The sequence below is a fragment of the Oncorhynchus mykiss genome, chromosome 32 (genome assembly GCF_013265735.2).
Source record: "Oncorhynchus mykiss isolate Arlee chromosome 32, USDA_OmykA_1.1, whole genome shotgun sequence".
Classification (NCBI taxonomy): Eukaryota; Metazoa; Chordata; class Actinopteri; order Salmoniformes; family Salmonidae; genus Oncorhynchus; species Oncorhynchus mykiss.
The window spans coordinates 27293049-27311699 of NC_050572.1; the positions used below are offsets into that span (position 1 = coordinate 27293049).

General features: G+C 43.7%; 1 protein-coding gene across 2 annotated transcripts in view; it reads right to left on the bottom strand.

Annotated features, from left to right (window-relative positions):
- The window catches only part of LOC110488196 (collagen alpha-2(IX) chain-like), a 35617-nt gene that overhangs the window by 15589 nt on the left and 1377 nt on the right, over positions 1 to 18651 (bottom strand). Inside the window, exons 2-9 of one of the 2 annotated variants that reach the window (XM_021560305.2) lie at positions 15526 to 15611; positions 12400 to 12474; positions 8407 to 8536; positions 6007 to 6253; positions 5584 to 5733; positions 5271 to 5351; positions 482 to 499; positions 184 to 276 (exon numbers count right to left, since the gene is read on the bottom strand). In XM_021560305.2, coding sequence (XP_021415980.1) covers positions 184 to 276; positions 482 to 499; positions 5271 to 5351; positions 5584 to 5733; positions 6007 to 6253; positions 8407 to 8536; positions 12400 to 12474; positions 15526 to 15611 — 880 coding nt within the window. The remainder of the gene's footprint in view (positions 1 to 183; positions 277 to 481; positions 500 to 5270; positions 5352 to 5583; positions 5734 to 6006; positions 6254 to 8406; positions 8537 to 12399; positions 12475 to 15525; positions 15612 to 18651) is intronic. The other variant, XM_021560306.2, reaches the window with a different exon arrangement.

Here is an 18651-nt window from a genome sequence, read left to right on the forward strand (position 1 = left end):
AAGGAAGACCGTTGTTATCCATTCTAGTCATTGAGAATAGAGAAATAAGAAAAGTGTGTACTGTCTGTCTAAGATATCTTACCAATTCACATAGTTTGAGGCAATATCCAGCATGGTTAATTACATAACGCTATGGTTAATTCTTCCTTCTACATGTAGTTTGGATGGGGTGGATAGACTTACATCTCTACCATCCCTGCCGTCCTCTCCATGTGGCCCCCGGGGCCCCTCAGGGCCGGTGGGACCGGGAGGGCCAGGGATAGGCTTGGGGTCAGGCTGGAGGGAGAAGAGACATCACAGTCGATGAGTACATGAGAAGGAGTGAAGGCCACTCTGAGGGGAGTGGAGAAGCTTCTTACTCCAGCCAGAGTTTGATTGTGTCACTAAAGTAACAAAGCATCAAGGCTATTAGGCAACAGAGCATTGAAGTAGATTATTTGCCCCAAAAAACACCAAGAAAAAAAGGAAGAAAGATAAATACCTCAGCATTGGCATACATCTGAAGAAGCAAGAGAAATAAGAAACATGTAGAGTTAGTGAAGTAGTCACACCACCTTCACCCAGAGTGTCAGAAGAAGCTAAAGCACCTGTCCAAAAGAAACCCTCAAAGCTAGAGGGAATAGACCATTGCCAAACTGATATTTGAATCATAAAGAAAGACAGGACTTTTTTCTGCAGTCTACGGGACAATGGGACTCTACCCACTCATGACAGCATGTATTCTAATATACAATTCTGACCTGAGGAGTCAGACTTTAATATGCTGACAAAATGGGGCTGAATTGAGAGTGAGAGCCAGCAGTATTCTCTCTGTGTGGAGGTAAGTGCTTATTTGACATACAGTACCAGTCCAAAGTTTGGAAACACCTACTCATTCAAGAGTTTTTCTTCATTTTTACTATTTTCTACATTGTAGAAAAATTGTAAAGAAATAAAAAACGATGAAATAAAACATTTGGAATCATGTAGTAACCAAAAAAGTGTTAAACATATGAAATGTATATTTTAGATTCTTCAAAGTAGCCACCCTTTGCCTCGATGACAGCTTTGCACACTCTTGGCATTCTCTCAACCAGCTTTACCTGGAATACTTTTCCAACAGTCTTGAAGGAGTTCCAGCACATGCTGATCACTTGTTGGCTGCTTTTCCTTCACTCTGTGGTCCAACTCATCACAAACCATCTCAATTGGGTTGAGGTCTGCTGATTGTGGAGGCCAGGTCATCTGATGCAACAACATCACTCTCCTTCTTAGTCAAACAGCCTGGATGTGTATTCTGGGTCATTGTCCTGTTAAAAAAACAAATTATAGTCCCAGAAAGCTCAAACCAGATGGGATGGTGTATCACTGCAGAATGCTTGAATTCTAAAGAAATCACAGACAGTGTCACCAGCAAAGCCCCCCACACCATCACACCTCCTCCTCCATGCTTCACGGTGGGAACCACACATACGGAGATCCTCCGTTCACCTACTCTGCGTCTCACAAAGACATGGCGGTTGGAACCAGAAATCTGAAATTTGGACAGATTTCCACCGGTCTAATGTCCATTGCTTATGTTTCCTGGCCCCAGCAAGTCTCTTCTTCTTATTGGTGTCCTTTAGTAGTGGTTTCTTTGCAGCAATTAGACCATGAAGACCTGATTGACGCAGTTGATGTTGAGATGTGTATGTTACTTGAACTCTGAGGCTAGTAACTCTAATGAACTTGTCTTCTGCAGCAGAGGTAACTCTGGGTCTTCCTTTCCTGTGGTGGTCTGAAGACAGCCAGTTTCATCATAGCCCTTGATGGTATTTGTGACTGCACTTGAAGAAATGTACAAAATTCTAGACATTTTCTGGATTGACTGACCTTCATGTCTTAAAGTAATGATGGACTGACATTTCTCTTTGCTTATTTGAGCTTTCTTGCCATAATAGTGACTTGGTCTTTTACGAAATAGGGCTATTTTCTGTAAACCAACCCTACCTTGTCACAAGATGCCGCCGGAGAATAAGGTAAGACGTTTTATGTGCCCCCGGCGATTGTAACTTATTGTTTACAATTATTTTGTACAAAATGTTACATTATGACCAAAAATACGATGTACGGGCAGGATAGAACAGCGGCGTCTGGTAAGACAAGTGGTGGCGGTACATGCATTTTTGTAAACAACAGCCGGTGCACAATATCTAAGGAAGTCTAGAGATACTGCTCGACTGAAGTAGAGTACCTCATGACAAGCTGTAGACCACACTACCTACCGAGAGAGTTTTCATCTGTATTCTTTGTAGCTGTTTACATACCACCACAGTCAGAGGCTGGCACTAAGACAGCATTGAATGAGCTGCATTCCGCCATGAGCCATCAAGAAAACGCTCACCTAGAGGCTGCACTCCTAGTAGCCCGGGTACTTTAATGCAGGAAATCTTAAATCCGTTTAACCAAATTTATATCAGCATGTTAAATGTGCAACCATAGGAAAAATAACTCTGAACCACCTATACTCCACACACAGCGATGCAAACAAAACTCTCCCTCGCCCTCCATTTGGCAAATCTGACCATAATTCTAACCTCATGATTCCTGCTTACAAGCAAAAATTAAAGCAGGAAGCACCAGTGACTAGATCAACAAAAAATGGTCAAAGGAAGCAGATGCTAAGCTACAGGACTGTTTTGCTAGCACAGACTGGAATATGTTCCGGGATTCCTCCGATGGTATAGAGGAGTACACCACATCGGTCATTGGCTTCATCACCACAGTGACGACGACGTCGTCGATGCACTTAGTGATAAAGCCAATTGTTGTACATACCCCAACCAGAAGCCATGGATTACAGGCATCATCCACACTGAGCTAAAAGCTAGAGCTGTCGCTTTCAAGGAGCCCTCCGACAAACCATTAAACAGGCAAAGCGTTAATACAGGTCTAAGATCGAGTCGTACTCCACTGGCTCTGATGCTAGTCGGATGTGACAGGGCATGCTGCAAACCATTACAGACTACAAAGGGAAGCATAGCCGAGAGCTGCCCAGTGATACGAGCCTACCAGACGAGCTAAACTACTTCTATGCTTTCTTCGAGGCAAATAAAACTGAAACATGCTGTTCCTGGAAGACTGCCGATGTGAGTAAGACCTTTAAACAGGTCAACATTCACAAGGCCTCAGGGCCAGATGGAGTACCAGGATGTGTACTGCGGGCATGCGCTGACCAAATGGCAAGTGTCTTCACTGACATTTTCAACCTCTCCCGATCCGAGTCTGTAATACCAACATGTTTCAAGCAGACCACCATAGTCCCTGTGCCCAAGAACACTGAGGTAACCTGCTTAAATGACTACCGACCCCTAGCACTCACGTCTGTAGCCATATGAAGTGCTTTGAAAGACTGGTCATGGCTCACATCAACACCATTATCCCAGAAATGTGCATACCACACCAACAGAACCACAGATGACGCAATCTCTATTGCACTTCACACTGCTCTTTCACACCTGGACAAAAGGAACACCTATGTGAGAATGCTATTCATTGACTACAGCTCAGCGTTCAACACCATAATGCCCTCAAAGCTCATCACTAAGCTAAGGACCCTTTGACTAAACCTCCCTCTGCAACTGGATCCTGGACTTCCTGACGGGCTGCACCCAGGTGGTAAGGGTAGGTAACAACACATCTTCAACGCTTATCCCCTCAGGGGTGCGTGCTCAGTCCCCTCCTGTACTCCCTGTTCACTCATGACTGCACAGCCAGGCACGACTACAACACCATCATTAAATTTGCCGATGACACAACAGTGGTAGGCCTGATCACTGACAACGATGAGACAGCCTATAGGGAGGAGGTCAGAGACCTGGCCGTGTGTTGCCAGGACAACAACCTCTCCCTCAATGTGATCAAGACAAAGGAGATGATTGTGGACTACAGGAAAAAGAGGACCAAGCACGCCCCCATTCTCATCGACGGGGCTGTAGTGGAGCAGGTTGAGAGCTTCAAGTTCCTTTGTGTCCACATCACCAACAAACTATCATGATCCAAGCACACCAAGACAGTCGTGAAGAGGGCACAACAAAACCTATTCCCCCTCAGGAGACTGAGAAGATTTGTCATGGGTCCTCAGATCCTCAAAAGGTTCTAAAGCTGCACCATCGAGAGCAAAAGGTTCTAAGTTGCCATACCAGGCAGTGGTTATATCACTGCCTGGTATGGCAACTGCTCGGCCTCCGACTGCAAGGCACTACAAAGGGTAGTGCAAACGACCCAGTACATCACTGGGGCCAAGCTTCCTGCCATCCAGGACCTCTATAGCAGGTGGTGTCAGAGGAAGGCCCTAAAAATTGTCAAAGACTCCAGCCACCCTAGTCATAGACTGTTCTCTCTGCCACCGCACAGCAAGCGGTGGAAGCTTCTACCCCCAAGGCATAAGACTCCTGAACATCTAGTCAAATGGCTAACCAGACTATTTGTAGTGCCCCCCCACCCCCTCTTTACACCATTGCTACTCTCTGTTGTCATCTATGCATAGTCACTTTCAGTAACTCTACCTACATGTACTATTACCTCAACTAACCGGTGCCCCCGCAAATTGACTCTGCATCGTTACCCCCCTGTATATAGTCTCGCTATTGCTATTTTACTGCTGCTCTTTAATTACTTGTTACTTTTATCTCTTATTCTTATTTGTATTTTTTGACAACAACTGCATTGTTGGTTAGGGGCTCGTAAGTAAGCATTTCACTGTAAGGTGAATCTGTTGTATTCGGCGCATGTGACGGATACAATTTGATTTGATTTGATTGGCTCAAACGCATTCAGAAGGAAAACAATTCCACAAATGAACTTTTAACAAGGCACACTTGTTAATTGAAATGCATTCCAGGTGACTACCTCATGAAGCTGGTTGAGAGAATGCCAAGAGTGTGCAAAGCTGTCATCAAGGCAAAGGGTGGCTATTTTGAAGAATCTCACTTTTTTGGTTACTACATGATTCCATATGTGTTATTTCATAGTTTTGATGTGTTTACTATTTTCTATTTATTCTACAATGTAGAAAATAGTAAAAAATTAAGAAAAACCCTGGAATGAGTAGGTGTGTCCAAACTTTGACTTGTACTGTATGTATTGTAATCATGGCACTCCTACAGTAGTATAACAGGCCATCCTATCTCCTCACATTTTGGCAAGTGCAGATTCACAGAAGCCAGTTAGTGAAATCTATGTTACTGGTCGATATGAATCAAAACCCAAAGCAAGTAAAGACCAGGTGGAGACAAGTTTGTTGTTGTTACCTCTGTGATAGGCAACTCCTGGCAGTTCTCTCTATTGGCTCTCTTTGGGTCGCAATGGATCAACATCCACTGAAGTTCAAACTAGAAAGAGACAGTGGCATGATATTGATCATATGACATGACTCATATGATAACGCTTACTGTATAACAACGCACCACTGAGGAACCAACACCTTCTCAGCCTTAGCCTGATCCCAGATCGTATGTGCTGTCTTACCAACTCCAACTCTTATTGTCATGCCAAACAACGACCATAAGAGTTGGCAATACAGCACAACCAGATCTGGGGCCAGGCTATCCTTGCCCTGCTCACCACAACAGAAGCATCAGCGTCAGTATCCAGCCTCCCAATAAGCGTATCTCCCTCTGTGTTGACGGGGCCTTTCCCCTTGATGGGCTTCTTGTCCACGGCCTGACAGTCCACATACAGGGTGACCTGGTCTCTCTCCACCCCAATCATCACCTGTAAGGATATGCTATAGGGTTACTGTTGTTGATCCTCAGGGGCCACCGTAATGTTAATGAGTGATCAGTTATCACTAATTACATTGTACCAGGAGTAGAGTTGCACAATTTCCAGTAACTTTATCAAAATTCCTAGGCTTTCCAGGATTTCCAGCTTATTCCCTCTTGATTCCGGGATCTTCCATCCGAGATTTCTGGAAAGCCGAGGAGTTTTGGGATAGTTACTGTATTTTGCAACGCTAACCAGGAGTGCCATCACTCATTCCATCACCTTGTGCCACTTGGTGTTGAACAACACAGAGAGCCCTGGGAAGGTGACAGTCTGCAGGTTGCCATCCTGGCCCATCAGGAAGTACTCCAAGGCCTGCTGGTCTCCATTCAGCCTGAGCCCTGCCTGCTTCCAGCCGTCTTCATCCACCACCTGCCACACGTTCCACACCTTGTTCACCGTGTTCTTGATCATACGGAACGTGACCATGACGGAGTACTCGTCAGGGAAACCCCGGGGGAAATTGAGCCTGGGTGAAGAAGAACAGAAGATGAAGATGAAGATACAGATGGGTCGGAGAGGGAGGAGAGAAAAGGGTTCATACATGCCAGTCCAGTGAAGCCCCTGTGGAAGGTCATCCTCGGTGGGAGAGGGATGGATGGACAGAAGAAATGGTTCAAACTTATCTTTACAAAATCATAAAGAATGTAGTTCAGTTAGAGTCATAGAGAAGAGGGCACTGGGGGCGACACTTCGCAGTGGGTAAAAAAGAAGCTTTCCACCACATACACACAGCACACATTGGGTGGTTCGAGGATTTCAGATCTCTGATGGCGGCTAATGTCAAAGACACTCCATGATCACAAAGCAGAGGTAAAGCTGCTGCAGGCCACGTTTAAAAAGCATCACGCACAGCGGCTCAGTTCCCTTCCCACTCCTCACGCCCACGATAACATCATGAATGGGGACATCAATCAAACCCTAACACTTTTATGTTCAAAGCACTTCCATTCTCTTTCTCTCTCTATCCCTCCATCTCTCCCTGTCTCTAATGCATGATGCATGCATAACCCAACAGTTACAAATACTCCAAAGGAACAACGAGGCCCTTTATTTTTTACATCAAACCCTTTTGTTATAAACAGAAGCGGCGCCCCGGTGGCTCTGATCAACAGATCAATTAAGCAGTCGTCCCGTCTCCGTCTCTAACGCGTAAACTGCTCTCCAGTCTCCCCAGTCCTAAACCTCTAGGCTGGTATTCATAAAGAGCCTCAGGTGCTGATCTCAGATTAAGGCCCCTTCAGTCCATTCATTATCATCTAAAAGGTTAAACTGATCCTAGAGCAGCACTCCTACTTGTCGCTTTATGAATACGAGCCCTGGGGTTTTAACTAGCCAGGCCAAGGGCTCCATAGGTGGTGCCTTTATGGACGGGAGCTGCAGAGCTGCAGCCGGCTTGTAAATGGATCAAGGCAATAAAAAAGGAGTTTCCTGTAACCCAATAAAACAAATGAAGACCACTCTAACGTTCCTGCAGTGTGCCTATGTGTGTGTGTGTGTGTGTTTGTGTGTGTTGAATGCACCTTGGGAGAAAGTATCTCACAGCCTAGGCCAGAGTTTGATGCGTGTTGTGTTGCAGGCCTCTATCCCCTGCAGTGATAAGGACACAGGTATCGGAAATTAACCTTTCTGACGACAGACTTCAAAGCCCAGACAGACTGGCCACTGGACTCCGAGAGATAAATGTTTTTGTGATTAGTGTCCTGAGTGGCATGAGGCAGACTGGAAGATGTCAGTATGTTACATAACAGTTTATGTGATAACAGGACCAATACAGGTCATTGGCCAGACCAGCAGTGAAACACCAGAAGACAGCTTTAGTTATGTAAGAAGGTAACCACTTAACAACAACCTCTAGCCTACTAAGCAATATGAAAACAGTCTAAGTTGAAAATGGAAGATTGTGCACTGGTTTTCAAATATATTTTTTTACAGGGTAGAATACCAGGCTAGAGGATCCCCACATGTAAACAATCTAGCTGATCTAGGCAAGACACACACACACACAGACACACACACCCACACCCACACCCACACCCACACACACACACACACACACACACACACACACACACACACACACACACACACACACACACACATAGACACACACACACACACACAGTCTCTCTTCACACAGGAAGCTGCTCGGGCTGTCACCACCTGTCTCTTTTGATTTCCAGAATCCTTCATGAGCACAGACAGAAACAAGTGAATACAACTACAACTTATAATGCTGCATGATGAAATATGTCTCTATGTTTCTGGTACGAGATATTTAATGGTTACACGAGGTCTGGGTGGGTGGGGTCCACTGCTTTCCCCCCTCGTTGCAAAGAGATGCCAGATCAGTTCAGACATGCTGTTCTCTGTTTCACAGAGTGATAACACCTGTCTGAGACCTGCAATAATACAACACCTGCATCGACCCAGGGGAAAGTATTTATTATGTGTGCGTGTGTGTGTGAGTGTAGCGATTATGTGTGTGTTTCTGTTTCTGGTTTCTTCATTCTTTCTTCACCTGGTAGGTATTTGAAAGCTGACCTCTGCCATAATAATAAAACACCTGCAGCAAGCCTGGACAAGCTCCAATATCATGTTTCTTTTTCTGTCTTTCCTTACCTGGTAGGGATCTGGAAGTTGGCCTCCCTATCAAGGCGATATGCCACCTGGAGAGGAGTGGAGCCCTCCACCTTCCTCACCCCCTTCAGAGGAATAACATCCAGCTGGAACTGGGTGATCAGATCAAACCCTAAAAGAGAGGGAAACGGATTTTCAGATATCTCCTGTTCGTTCTGAATTACATGTTACAGTATTATTCATCTGGTGGGTCTAACTCTGAATGCTGATTGATTAAAAGCGCATTCCAGACTATGTCTATTCCACAAGTTACAATGTATGATGTTAAAATGCCTATTTAGTCTGTTCCATCTGACTGTGCAATCCACTGTCTCATTAGCCCAGCCATTCAATTTATAAACTATTAAAAAAAACATCTAGACATTATCTCGCATTTCTTTTAGACTAACATTTAGTTTTCAACAGTGGATATTTGTATAAACATTGATATCTGTCTCTCTGACATTTGCAACATTGTTTCAATATAAAAATGTGATCTCCAGCTGTCCTATAGTAATGAACGTGTTGGGAGTCGGGACGAGACAGGCAGGCAGCGTTTCTTAGCCAGTCGAAATCATGAATCAGCATCAATGTTTGGATATATACAAAGAACTGTTAATAGAAAACGGGTCAAATGAAACGAAGTGCAGGTAGTTTGCTGTCTTTCCAGCTTCAGTATGAAGTGATTGTGTAAATTGTGTTGTTGGCTGTCTCCTCTGAACAACAGTGTCCTGACAAGAAGGTACATTTTCTATGCCAGGTGAAATCATGCATCATTAGCTCATTGTTATGAATGTATCCAAATAAACGTCACTAGAAAACAGCTTAAACAAACGCAAATGCAGCTACTTTGCTAGCTAGCAAGCGATAAGAACGTTGCCAGCCAGTATGGCAATGGAATATTTAGAACGAACGACTGGGTCACGCCCATAGATACAGAACAAAAAAACTGAACGACTGGGTTGTGTCTCTGGCAACCGAACTGATAGAACGAAAAACCAGCTGAATTTGTGTCGGGACTATATCTAGTGGAAGGATGAAATAGTATGAATAAATTAATAAAAAATACTTTTTTAATTAAAAGATGTAAATCATTATTTGAATATGTTGGTAACCCGTTGTAAAAACGTGATAATACCCTCAAAGCAGGTGTTTGGAGGATATATTGGCACGACTTCGTCTAGGGCATGCCAATATATCCTCCAAACACCGGCTTCTCGGGCATTATCACTTAATTGTACGTATCCCTTGAATCGTTCTGGTGAATTATACTGCATGTCAGCAGTAGGAAAAAAATGCACATCTGATTGACAGGTACTGGTCTTTTTTGTATTTGACACACAGTCGTATAAAAGTGTAAGTGCATATTTCTGGATCAGTTTTGTAAAGTCAAATCAAATCGTATTTGTCACATGAACCGAATACAACAGGTGTAGACCTGGGGGGTAGTGTCTTGCGGTTGGAGGCCGAGCAGTTGCCATACCAGGCAGTGATGCAACCTGTCAGGATGCTCTCGATGGTGCAGCTGTAAAATCTTTTTGAAGATCTGAGGACCCATGCCAAATCTTTTCAGTCTCCTGAGGGGGAATTGTTTTTTTTTGTGCCCTCTTCACAACTGTCTGTGTGCTTGGACCATGATAGTTTGTTGGTGATGTGGACGCCAAGGAACTTGAAGCTCTCAACCTGCTCCACTACAGCCCCGTCCATGAGAATGGGGGTGTGCTCGGTCCTCCTTTTCCTGGAGTCCACAATCATCTCCTTTGTCTTGATCACGTTGAGGGAGAGGTTGTTGTCCTTGCACCACACAATCAGGTTTCTGACCTCCCTATAGCCTGTCTCATCGTTGTCGGTGATCAGGCCTAACACTGTTGTGTCATCGGCAAATGTAATGATGGTGTTGGAGTTGTGCCTGGCTCTGCAGTCATGAGTGAACAGGGAGTACAGGAGGGGACTGAGCACGCACCACTGAGGGATCCCCGTATTGAGGATCAGCGTGGCAGATGTGTTGTTACCTACCCTTACCACCTGGGCGCGGTCCATCAGGAAGTCCAGGATCCAGTTGCAGAGGGATGTGTTTAGTCCCAGAGTCCTTAGTTTAGTGATGAGCTTTGAGGGCACTATGGTGTTGAAAGCTGAGCTGTAGTCATTGAATAGCATTCTCACATAGGTGTTCATTTTGTCCAGGTGTGAAAGGGCAGTGTGGAGTGCAATAGAGGTTGCATCATCTGTGGATCTGTTGGTGTGGTATGCAAATTGGAGTGGGTCTAGGGTTTCTGGGATAATGATGTTGATGTGAGCCATGACCAGCTTTTCAAAGCACTTCATGGCTACAGATATGAGTGCTACGGTTCTGTAGTCATTTAGGCAGGTTACCTTAGTGTTCTTGGGCACAGGGACTATGGTGGTCTGCTTGAAACATGTTGGTATTGGTACAGACTCAGACAGGGAGAGGTTGAAAATGTCAGTGAAGACACTTGCCAGTTGGTCAGCGCATGCTCAGAGTACACGTCCTGGTAATCCGTCTGGCCCTGAGGCCTTGTGAATGTTGACCTGTTTAAAGGTCTGACTCACATCGGCTGCGGAGTGCGTGATCACACAGTCGTCCAGAACAGCTGATGTCTCATGCATGTTTCAGTGTTACTTGCCTCGAAGCGAGCATAGAAGTTATTCAGCTCGTCTGGTAGGCTCGTGTCACTGGGCAGCTCTTGGCTGTGCTTCCCTTTGTAGTCTGTAATAGTTTGCAAGCCCTGCAACATCCGACTATTAACGGAGCCGGTGTAGTCCTGTAACGGATTCGATCTTAGTCCTGTATTGACGCTTTGCCTGTTTGATGGTTCGTCGGTGGGCTTAGCGCGATTTCTTATAAGCTTCCGAGTTAGAGTCCTGCTCCTTGAAAGCGGTAGCTCTAGACTTGAGCTCAGTGAGAATGTTGCCTGTAATCCATGGCTTCTGGTTGGGGTATGTACGCACAGTCACTGTGCGGACGATGTCCTCAATGCACTTATTGATAAAGCCAGTGACTGATGTGGTGTTCTCTTCAATGCCATCGGAAGAATCCCAGAACATATTCCAGTCTGTGCTCGTAAAAACGTCCTGTAGTTTAGCGTCTGTTTCATCTGACCACTTTTTTATAGACCAGTGCATATTCACGAAGTGGACATTTTGGAATGTCAGTGTTTCCCCAATTTACTATGTTTAGCGGTTTATTCTGGTTTCATAATCTGTATGCAAAACAGGGTGCAGTGATATGACTAACATATGAAACTAATTTTAATTCGTTCTCTTATACGTAGGCCTGTACCTTCCCTGCCTGGGCTCGCAACACATTGTACACCATGTGTTTTGAAGGTAGCTAATGCATCTGTTCCTACCAGGGCGCTGGTACACAATTAACATCTTGCTGAGCTAGAATTGTTCCTACTAAAATCTATCAGGCTTCAGCGGAATATTTTATGTGGCTCATTTGAAATCTAAACGTGTCTCAAGCCATTAAGCATTTAGACATCCCAGCCTAGTTCACTAAGCAATCACAGCAGCTAGCTTAGTTGTGATGTTCTGTATTTTGCTTCCTCAGGGATTTCTGTAAACCAAGGCTGGTGGTTTGGTGGTCCTGGGCATTTAAAATGTAAGTCTATGTTGTCTAGCAAAGAGAAAAACCACAGGGACTATAGTGTTAAACTATTGCTCCAGACAGAGCTCCTTCTGACCTGGTCTGTTGATGTGAGGTAAGACTTGGTTACAGAAAGACATCTCAAAACTACTAGGTCAGACCTCCTGAGATGTCTTGAACTGTTTGATGTAATATGTCTTCCCATGCAGGTCTCCTTTTGATTATGTCATAAACTATATCCACATCTCATGGGAAGGGGGCACAAGCAAGATGTGGCCAAAGACATACTGGAAGCAAATTGTTGCTGTTTTACAGTATGTCCCACCAGGGATGAAGAGGACTAAGTTAGTACGCATATTCACAGAGTCGTAGTATCTATACATTACCTGGAAGGTCATCTTGTCCATTTCTCATGGGAGGGCAGACAGCTGTGTCCCCATCTAACCTGTTGAGATCTAACTCTTGATGGAAAACACACAGAGACAGAAGCTTGGTTAGGATGTTTCCGTTCACAGCATTTACATTTTAGTCATTTAGCAGACACTCTTATCCAGAGCGACTTACAGCAGGGAGGGGATGCATTTTTGTACTTTTTCCTGTACTGGTCCCCTGTGGGAATCAAACACACAACTCTGGCATTGCATGCACCATGCTCTACCAACTGAGCCACCAACCAAACAGTGAATCAGAATTCACAGTGCCAACTCCATGGGAAAGCCACAGGGAGATCAGGCAACGGTGAGAAAACATGGTAAGAATGTAATTCACCTTATACTCTGGATTCATTTTTTTAATGTTGGTTATTCTTAAAGCTGTGGCATCCTATATTTGATACCACAAGCACACACACAGGTATGTAGTAAAGTATCAGATGCAAAAGATAACAGCCCGGTCTCATAGACTAGACATAACAAATTACAAATGTAAATAAGGGACACTCAAATTAGTACGTTACTTTTGGTATGGTTACATAAGACAGAAGGTTACTCAAGGCAAAAAACGAAGGTAGTGTGGTTGGTAAGGGTGGATGGGTGGGTGTATAATCTGAACGTCTAGCAACTCAAAGGTTGCGTGTTGAAATCTCATCATGGACTACTTTGCAATCTAACACTAACCCCTAGCTAATGTCAGCCACAATAAATTGGAATTCATAACATATTATATGCTATTATACTGTATGCTTTGCAAATTCATAACATATTGAACATATGACATACAATATTTACATTTACTATGTTAAGTCTACCCCTGAGCCCAGATTGAAGATACTGTTGACGTATGTGTGTAGCTGTTGTAGCGTGAATGTGGATCGGGGTAAGGCCATATCGCTCATGCTTGTCGAGCACAGGAGGCTGATGAGGGGAGGATGGCTTATAGTAATAGCTGGAATGGCGTAAATGGAATGACATCAAACACATGGAAACCATGTGTTTGATGTGTTCGATACCATTTCATGAATTCCATACCAGCTATTATTATGAGCCGGTCCTCCCCAATTAAGGTGCCACCAGCTGCCTCTGTTGTTGAGAAACTGACAGGTATTCTCAGTTTATTAATCTACAGATGTAGCATCTAAATGTGTTCACCCTGTTGAAAACATGTAGTGTATTTGAGGTTCAAAAAGGCTTCTGAAGTTTGTCATTTCCACTTTGAAATTTCAGACTTGATTGTCCCTTATGAAAAATGTATGAACCCCTACAAAAACATAATTTACATTTTCTTTTTCTGCAGGATTATTTTCCTGCTGCAGCAAATGGGCTCAAATTTAGATGTTACATCTGTACCTGTGATTTATTGAGATGGAAATCTCTCTGTAGAACTAATTTAAAAGGCCAACAATAATCAATCACACTGTTGTGCTATAATTTCTGCTTTCATCCTCAATGTCTTTCTCGGGTGATTGAGTAACCTATAATATTAGTATTGTGTCTTTAGTATTTGTTAATGTACTATAACCTACATATCTGGCTGGGATTAACTGTCATTGGATGGGATTAATTGAAAAAGAGAGCTACTGTAATGTAACTAAAACCTGAGGTGATTTTTTAAATGTCCTTCTCAGCTAAAGCTTTAAGTGAATCTTGAAACAATGAGAGTGAAAACATTTGATCATGTTTCATTGAAGAGCCTTGCTCTACTGTAGTATCATCTCAAGGTGAAACTTCTAAAGTATTCAGAGAACACATCTCCTCCTCTCCTCCCCCTGTTTGATATGAGGATGAAAACGCAGTGCAGGGGAAACTAGGAAACAAAGATCTGGAAGTAATGAAACAACACTGGGAGCCGGAGGGCTTCTAGCCTCTACTCCCAGAGTCAATAACCTGATTCAGCTCATTCGGAGGTGCAGAGTGTGGAGGCAACACATCTGGAAGACCCTATCGGTTCCACCATAACTGCTGAGTAGAGGAGATACTTTGGTGAGATGGTATTTATCCTGTGTGTTTACTAGCCATAAACACTTCTCTCGCTGTGCAGTGGGAGCTGTAAGTAGTTAACCACTCCCTCCCCAATACCATGGTGTGCGTCCCAAATGGCACCCTATTCCCTATATAGTGCACTATTTTTTTAAAAACCAGATCCTTACGGGCCCTGATCAAAATTAGTGCACTATAGTGGGAATAGGGTGCCATTTGGGATGAAGCCCATGTGTTTTAGCAGCCTATTCATTACGCTAAACGAGCAGTAGATGGAGATGGACCTCAGCTCAGCTTTTACGACACCGCCGTCACGTGTAACTGAGTGCTATGAGGATGACTAGTGGATATAAGCAGACCATTTCCAAAAGGAAAGTAATCTAGCTACGTATTAGACCACACATCATGTGCTTGTACTGCAACAGCTATGCTATAAGATGGTATTCACTTTAAATGTGATAAGAATAAACATGTTTTTTTTTTTACCGCTGTAAGTATACCCCAAGTCTGTATTGTATTTGTGTTGATGGTGAAAAACATCCCATAATGTGGATAGATGTGTTATTGCATCTCTCTGACAGCTTGCGAGAGAGGCTTAAACAGATGTAGGATCTTCATTTGAGCCAGTTTCTACATTAGGAAAATAATATGAATTATTATGTGGATTATAATTAATATACTTTTTTTTTGTAGGGGTTGAAACATTTTTCGTCAGGACAAATCAAGTCTGACATTTTTAAGTGGAAAATACAAACGTTAGAATCCTTTTTAAACCTCAAATACACAACAAGTTTGCATTTCCTGCTGTGCAGGACAAAAACAGGATCAAATTAAGATACGGTATCTGTAAGAATTAAGAAACTAGAGATTATCTGAATTAATCTTACAGACTAGTACAGTAGGCTACACTACATCTGCTGTTTTTGTCTTAATCTTAGATTTGCATTTGTATTAAATGGAATGACTTGGGATAGTATTCCTGAAACAACGTGTGTGTTTTGATACCAAAATCAAAAGTAGTCGTGCAAACAAATACCATATACCAGTAGTACACTGTTATGTGTCTATCATGAGCCTGAAGGCATCTGGGTAACTTACGGCCGAGGGCAGGAGAGAGTAGCAGAGAGAGGAGGGCCATGCAGGTAGAGGAGTACAGCAACATCGCTGGGTTCCGTGGTCGCTTCCTGAGAGGGAGAGAGAGAGATAGAGGGGGGGGGGGGGGGGGGGGGGAGAGGGCGAGAGAGAGGGAGAGGGAGAGCGAGAGAAAGGACAGCTGGGTCAGTGATCTGATTTCTTTAGTCATCATGTCTACCATCTCTGGCCTGATTTGATAAAGCTTTAGAGTAGCGACACATTAAAAGACATTACAACTCACGTAGACACATCAATATTTTCTGAAAGGAGTGACATACGTGTCATACTGATCAGTACGATCAGTTAACACAAGCACGCGTTATCGCGGAAATACAGGAACCCATACATTTCTCCTTTTGCAGGTAATGGGGGAAACTGTGTCAGGAGGATGTTCATAAGCAGTCGAGTGTTGTTTTACTGATGCCAGACATGAATGTACATTGTCTAAGACATTAGCTCAACTCCAGAGTACGAATGTCTGTCCATACTATGTAAGCTTACAGAAATAGTGAAGTAAAAACTACACACAGTAAAGACAGACATTGTGTCGTAGAAAGCAGCAACAATGAAAATGACTTGCTCGGGACGGCCATTGTTGTCATGCATAGGCCTACGCCACATAATAATGGCTGGAATGGAGAGAATGGAATGGCACCATGTGTTTGATGTGTTTGATACCATTCCACTTATTCCGCTCCAGCCGTTACCACGAGCTCGTCTTCCCCAATTAAGGTGCCACCAGCCTCATGTGGCTTACACATGAATGTGTACTACATAAAACCAAAACGTTGTGTTGTGTGTCCTCAGACCGCTCCACAGACTAAGAAATAAGACCGCACCACTGGCCTTGTTTTACTCAACCTTCCTCAGCCCCTTCCTCAGCCCCTTCCTCAGCCCTACCAGAAGGCTGACAGGCAGGGTGGTATGGAGTGATGGTCGAGGGTGTATATGGAGGTCTTTTTTCGTAAGAGAGATTACTTGTTAAAGCTTTGATCCGCATTAGGAGACACAGCGCCACTGGCTGCCCCCTGGAAGATTTGCTATTGCTGTTGTTTTGTTTATTAAACAGCAGTGAGGATCTCCAGCATCAAGAATAAAACAACCGCAGTACATCCTCTGCTGTTCTATCAGGAATAAAACAACCGCAGTACATACTCTGCTGTTCTATCAAGAATAAAACAACCGCAGTACATACTCTGCTGTTCTATCAAGAATAAAACAACCGCAGTACATCCTCTGCTGTTCTATCAGGAATAAAACAACCGCAGTACATACTCTGCTGTTCTATCAAGACTAAAACAACCGCAGTACATCCTCTGCTGTTCTATCAGGAATAAAACAACCGCAGTACATACTCTGCTGTTCTATCAAGAATAAAACAACCGCAGTACATCCTCTGCTGTTCTATCAGGAATAAAACAACCGCAGTACATACTCTGCTGTTCTATCAAGAATAAAACAACCGCAGTACATACTCTGCTGTTCTATCAAGAATAAAACAACCGCAGTACATACTCTGCTGTTCTATCAAGACTAAAACAACCGCAGTACATACTCTGCTGTTCTATCAAGAATAAAACAACCGCAGTACATACTCTGCTGTTCTATCAAGACTAAAACAACCGCAGTACATACTCTGCTGTTCTATCAAGAATAAAACAACCGCAGTACATACTCTGCTGTTCTATCAAGAATAAAACAACCGCAGTACATACTCTGCTGTTCTATCAAGAATAAAACAACCACAGTACATACTCTGCTGTTCTATCAAGAATAAAACACCCGCAGTACATACTCTGCTGTTCTATCAAGAGTGCAATGGTGTCCGATGGAAAAAAAGTGTTTGCTGTTTGAAGTAACGTCTTCATTGTTGTAATATCGCAAACGAACGTGGCAGTTTCACCGCTACAGATTCCAACTTTAAGGAGATAGGGAAGACAGGGTGTAGAGAGGCGGATGCTATCAGAGAAATTAATAAATTAATAATGGCTTACTCAGAAAGGTCCCTACAGAGGAGGGAGGGAAGAGGGAGTTGGCCACTAACATATGTCCTTCACCATGGAGGACACTGCCCAAATCACTACAGGCTGGCAGCCCTGCATCTCCCCATGCCCATTAATCTATCAGGAACCCTGGACCACAGTACAGTACACCAACCAACACAAACCACTGGACTATCTGTATCAGGTAGCTTTCTGAATTTGTTTGCTTTACTGTGATCTTGCCCTGCACTTCCATATATGGCCACTAGTTGTGTTAAGCAGCTTTAGTGTGAGGCGAGAGAGAGAGGAGAGAGAGAGAGAGAGAGAGAGAGAGAGAGAGAGAGAGAGAGAGAGAGAGAGAGAGAGAGAGAGAGAGAGAGAGAGAGAGAGAGAGAGAGAGAGAGAGAGAGAGAGAGAGAGAGAATAGAAATGTAGCATTAATTGGGGTTAATTCACAATAGAGATGTCCTTCTTTGCTATCAGCTTTTGGGCATTTCAATTTGCATTTGTCCTTAGATCCAGTCTGATGTTGTGATATATAGGAAAGGAAAGCTTGGTGTTCTTTGACGCCTTGTGTACAATAGACTCCCAACCCCTCAAGATCAACTGTCACAGCAAGCAATAGCATCAAAAACATTCTGACACTGATGGTCTGGGAAAAGCTTGACAGCGGTCTTAACATCAGCTCTTGAGCTGCAGAAAATATCCTTGGAAAAGCAATTGTGTTTTGACTTTTTCCCTATACTATGTTCTCAGACCACAGCTGAAACTATAAACCAAGTCAACAGGGCAACAACCTCAACAACACTATCCTCGGGGGGAAATTCTAAATCAATATGCTGCATCTTAGACAGAGTCTCTAGTCTCTAGTACTGTGTCGTGAAAGGTCAAGGGCCTTACTGATAAGAACATAAACATCTTCAAGATTGTGCCTCTTTCATCAAGAGCAATTACAACTCTGTGATCAGTCATCCCTCTCTCGGAGTGAAAAGCACAGTGTGTGATCTCCAGCATCCAGAGTTTGTTTGAATGTTTTCTGGCCTCCTCGCTGTGCCACCCATATGGGCTCGTCTTCCAGCGTCCCAGAGCCTGGACAATGTAGTCAGCC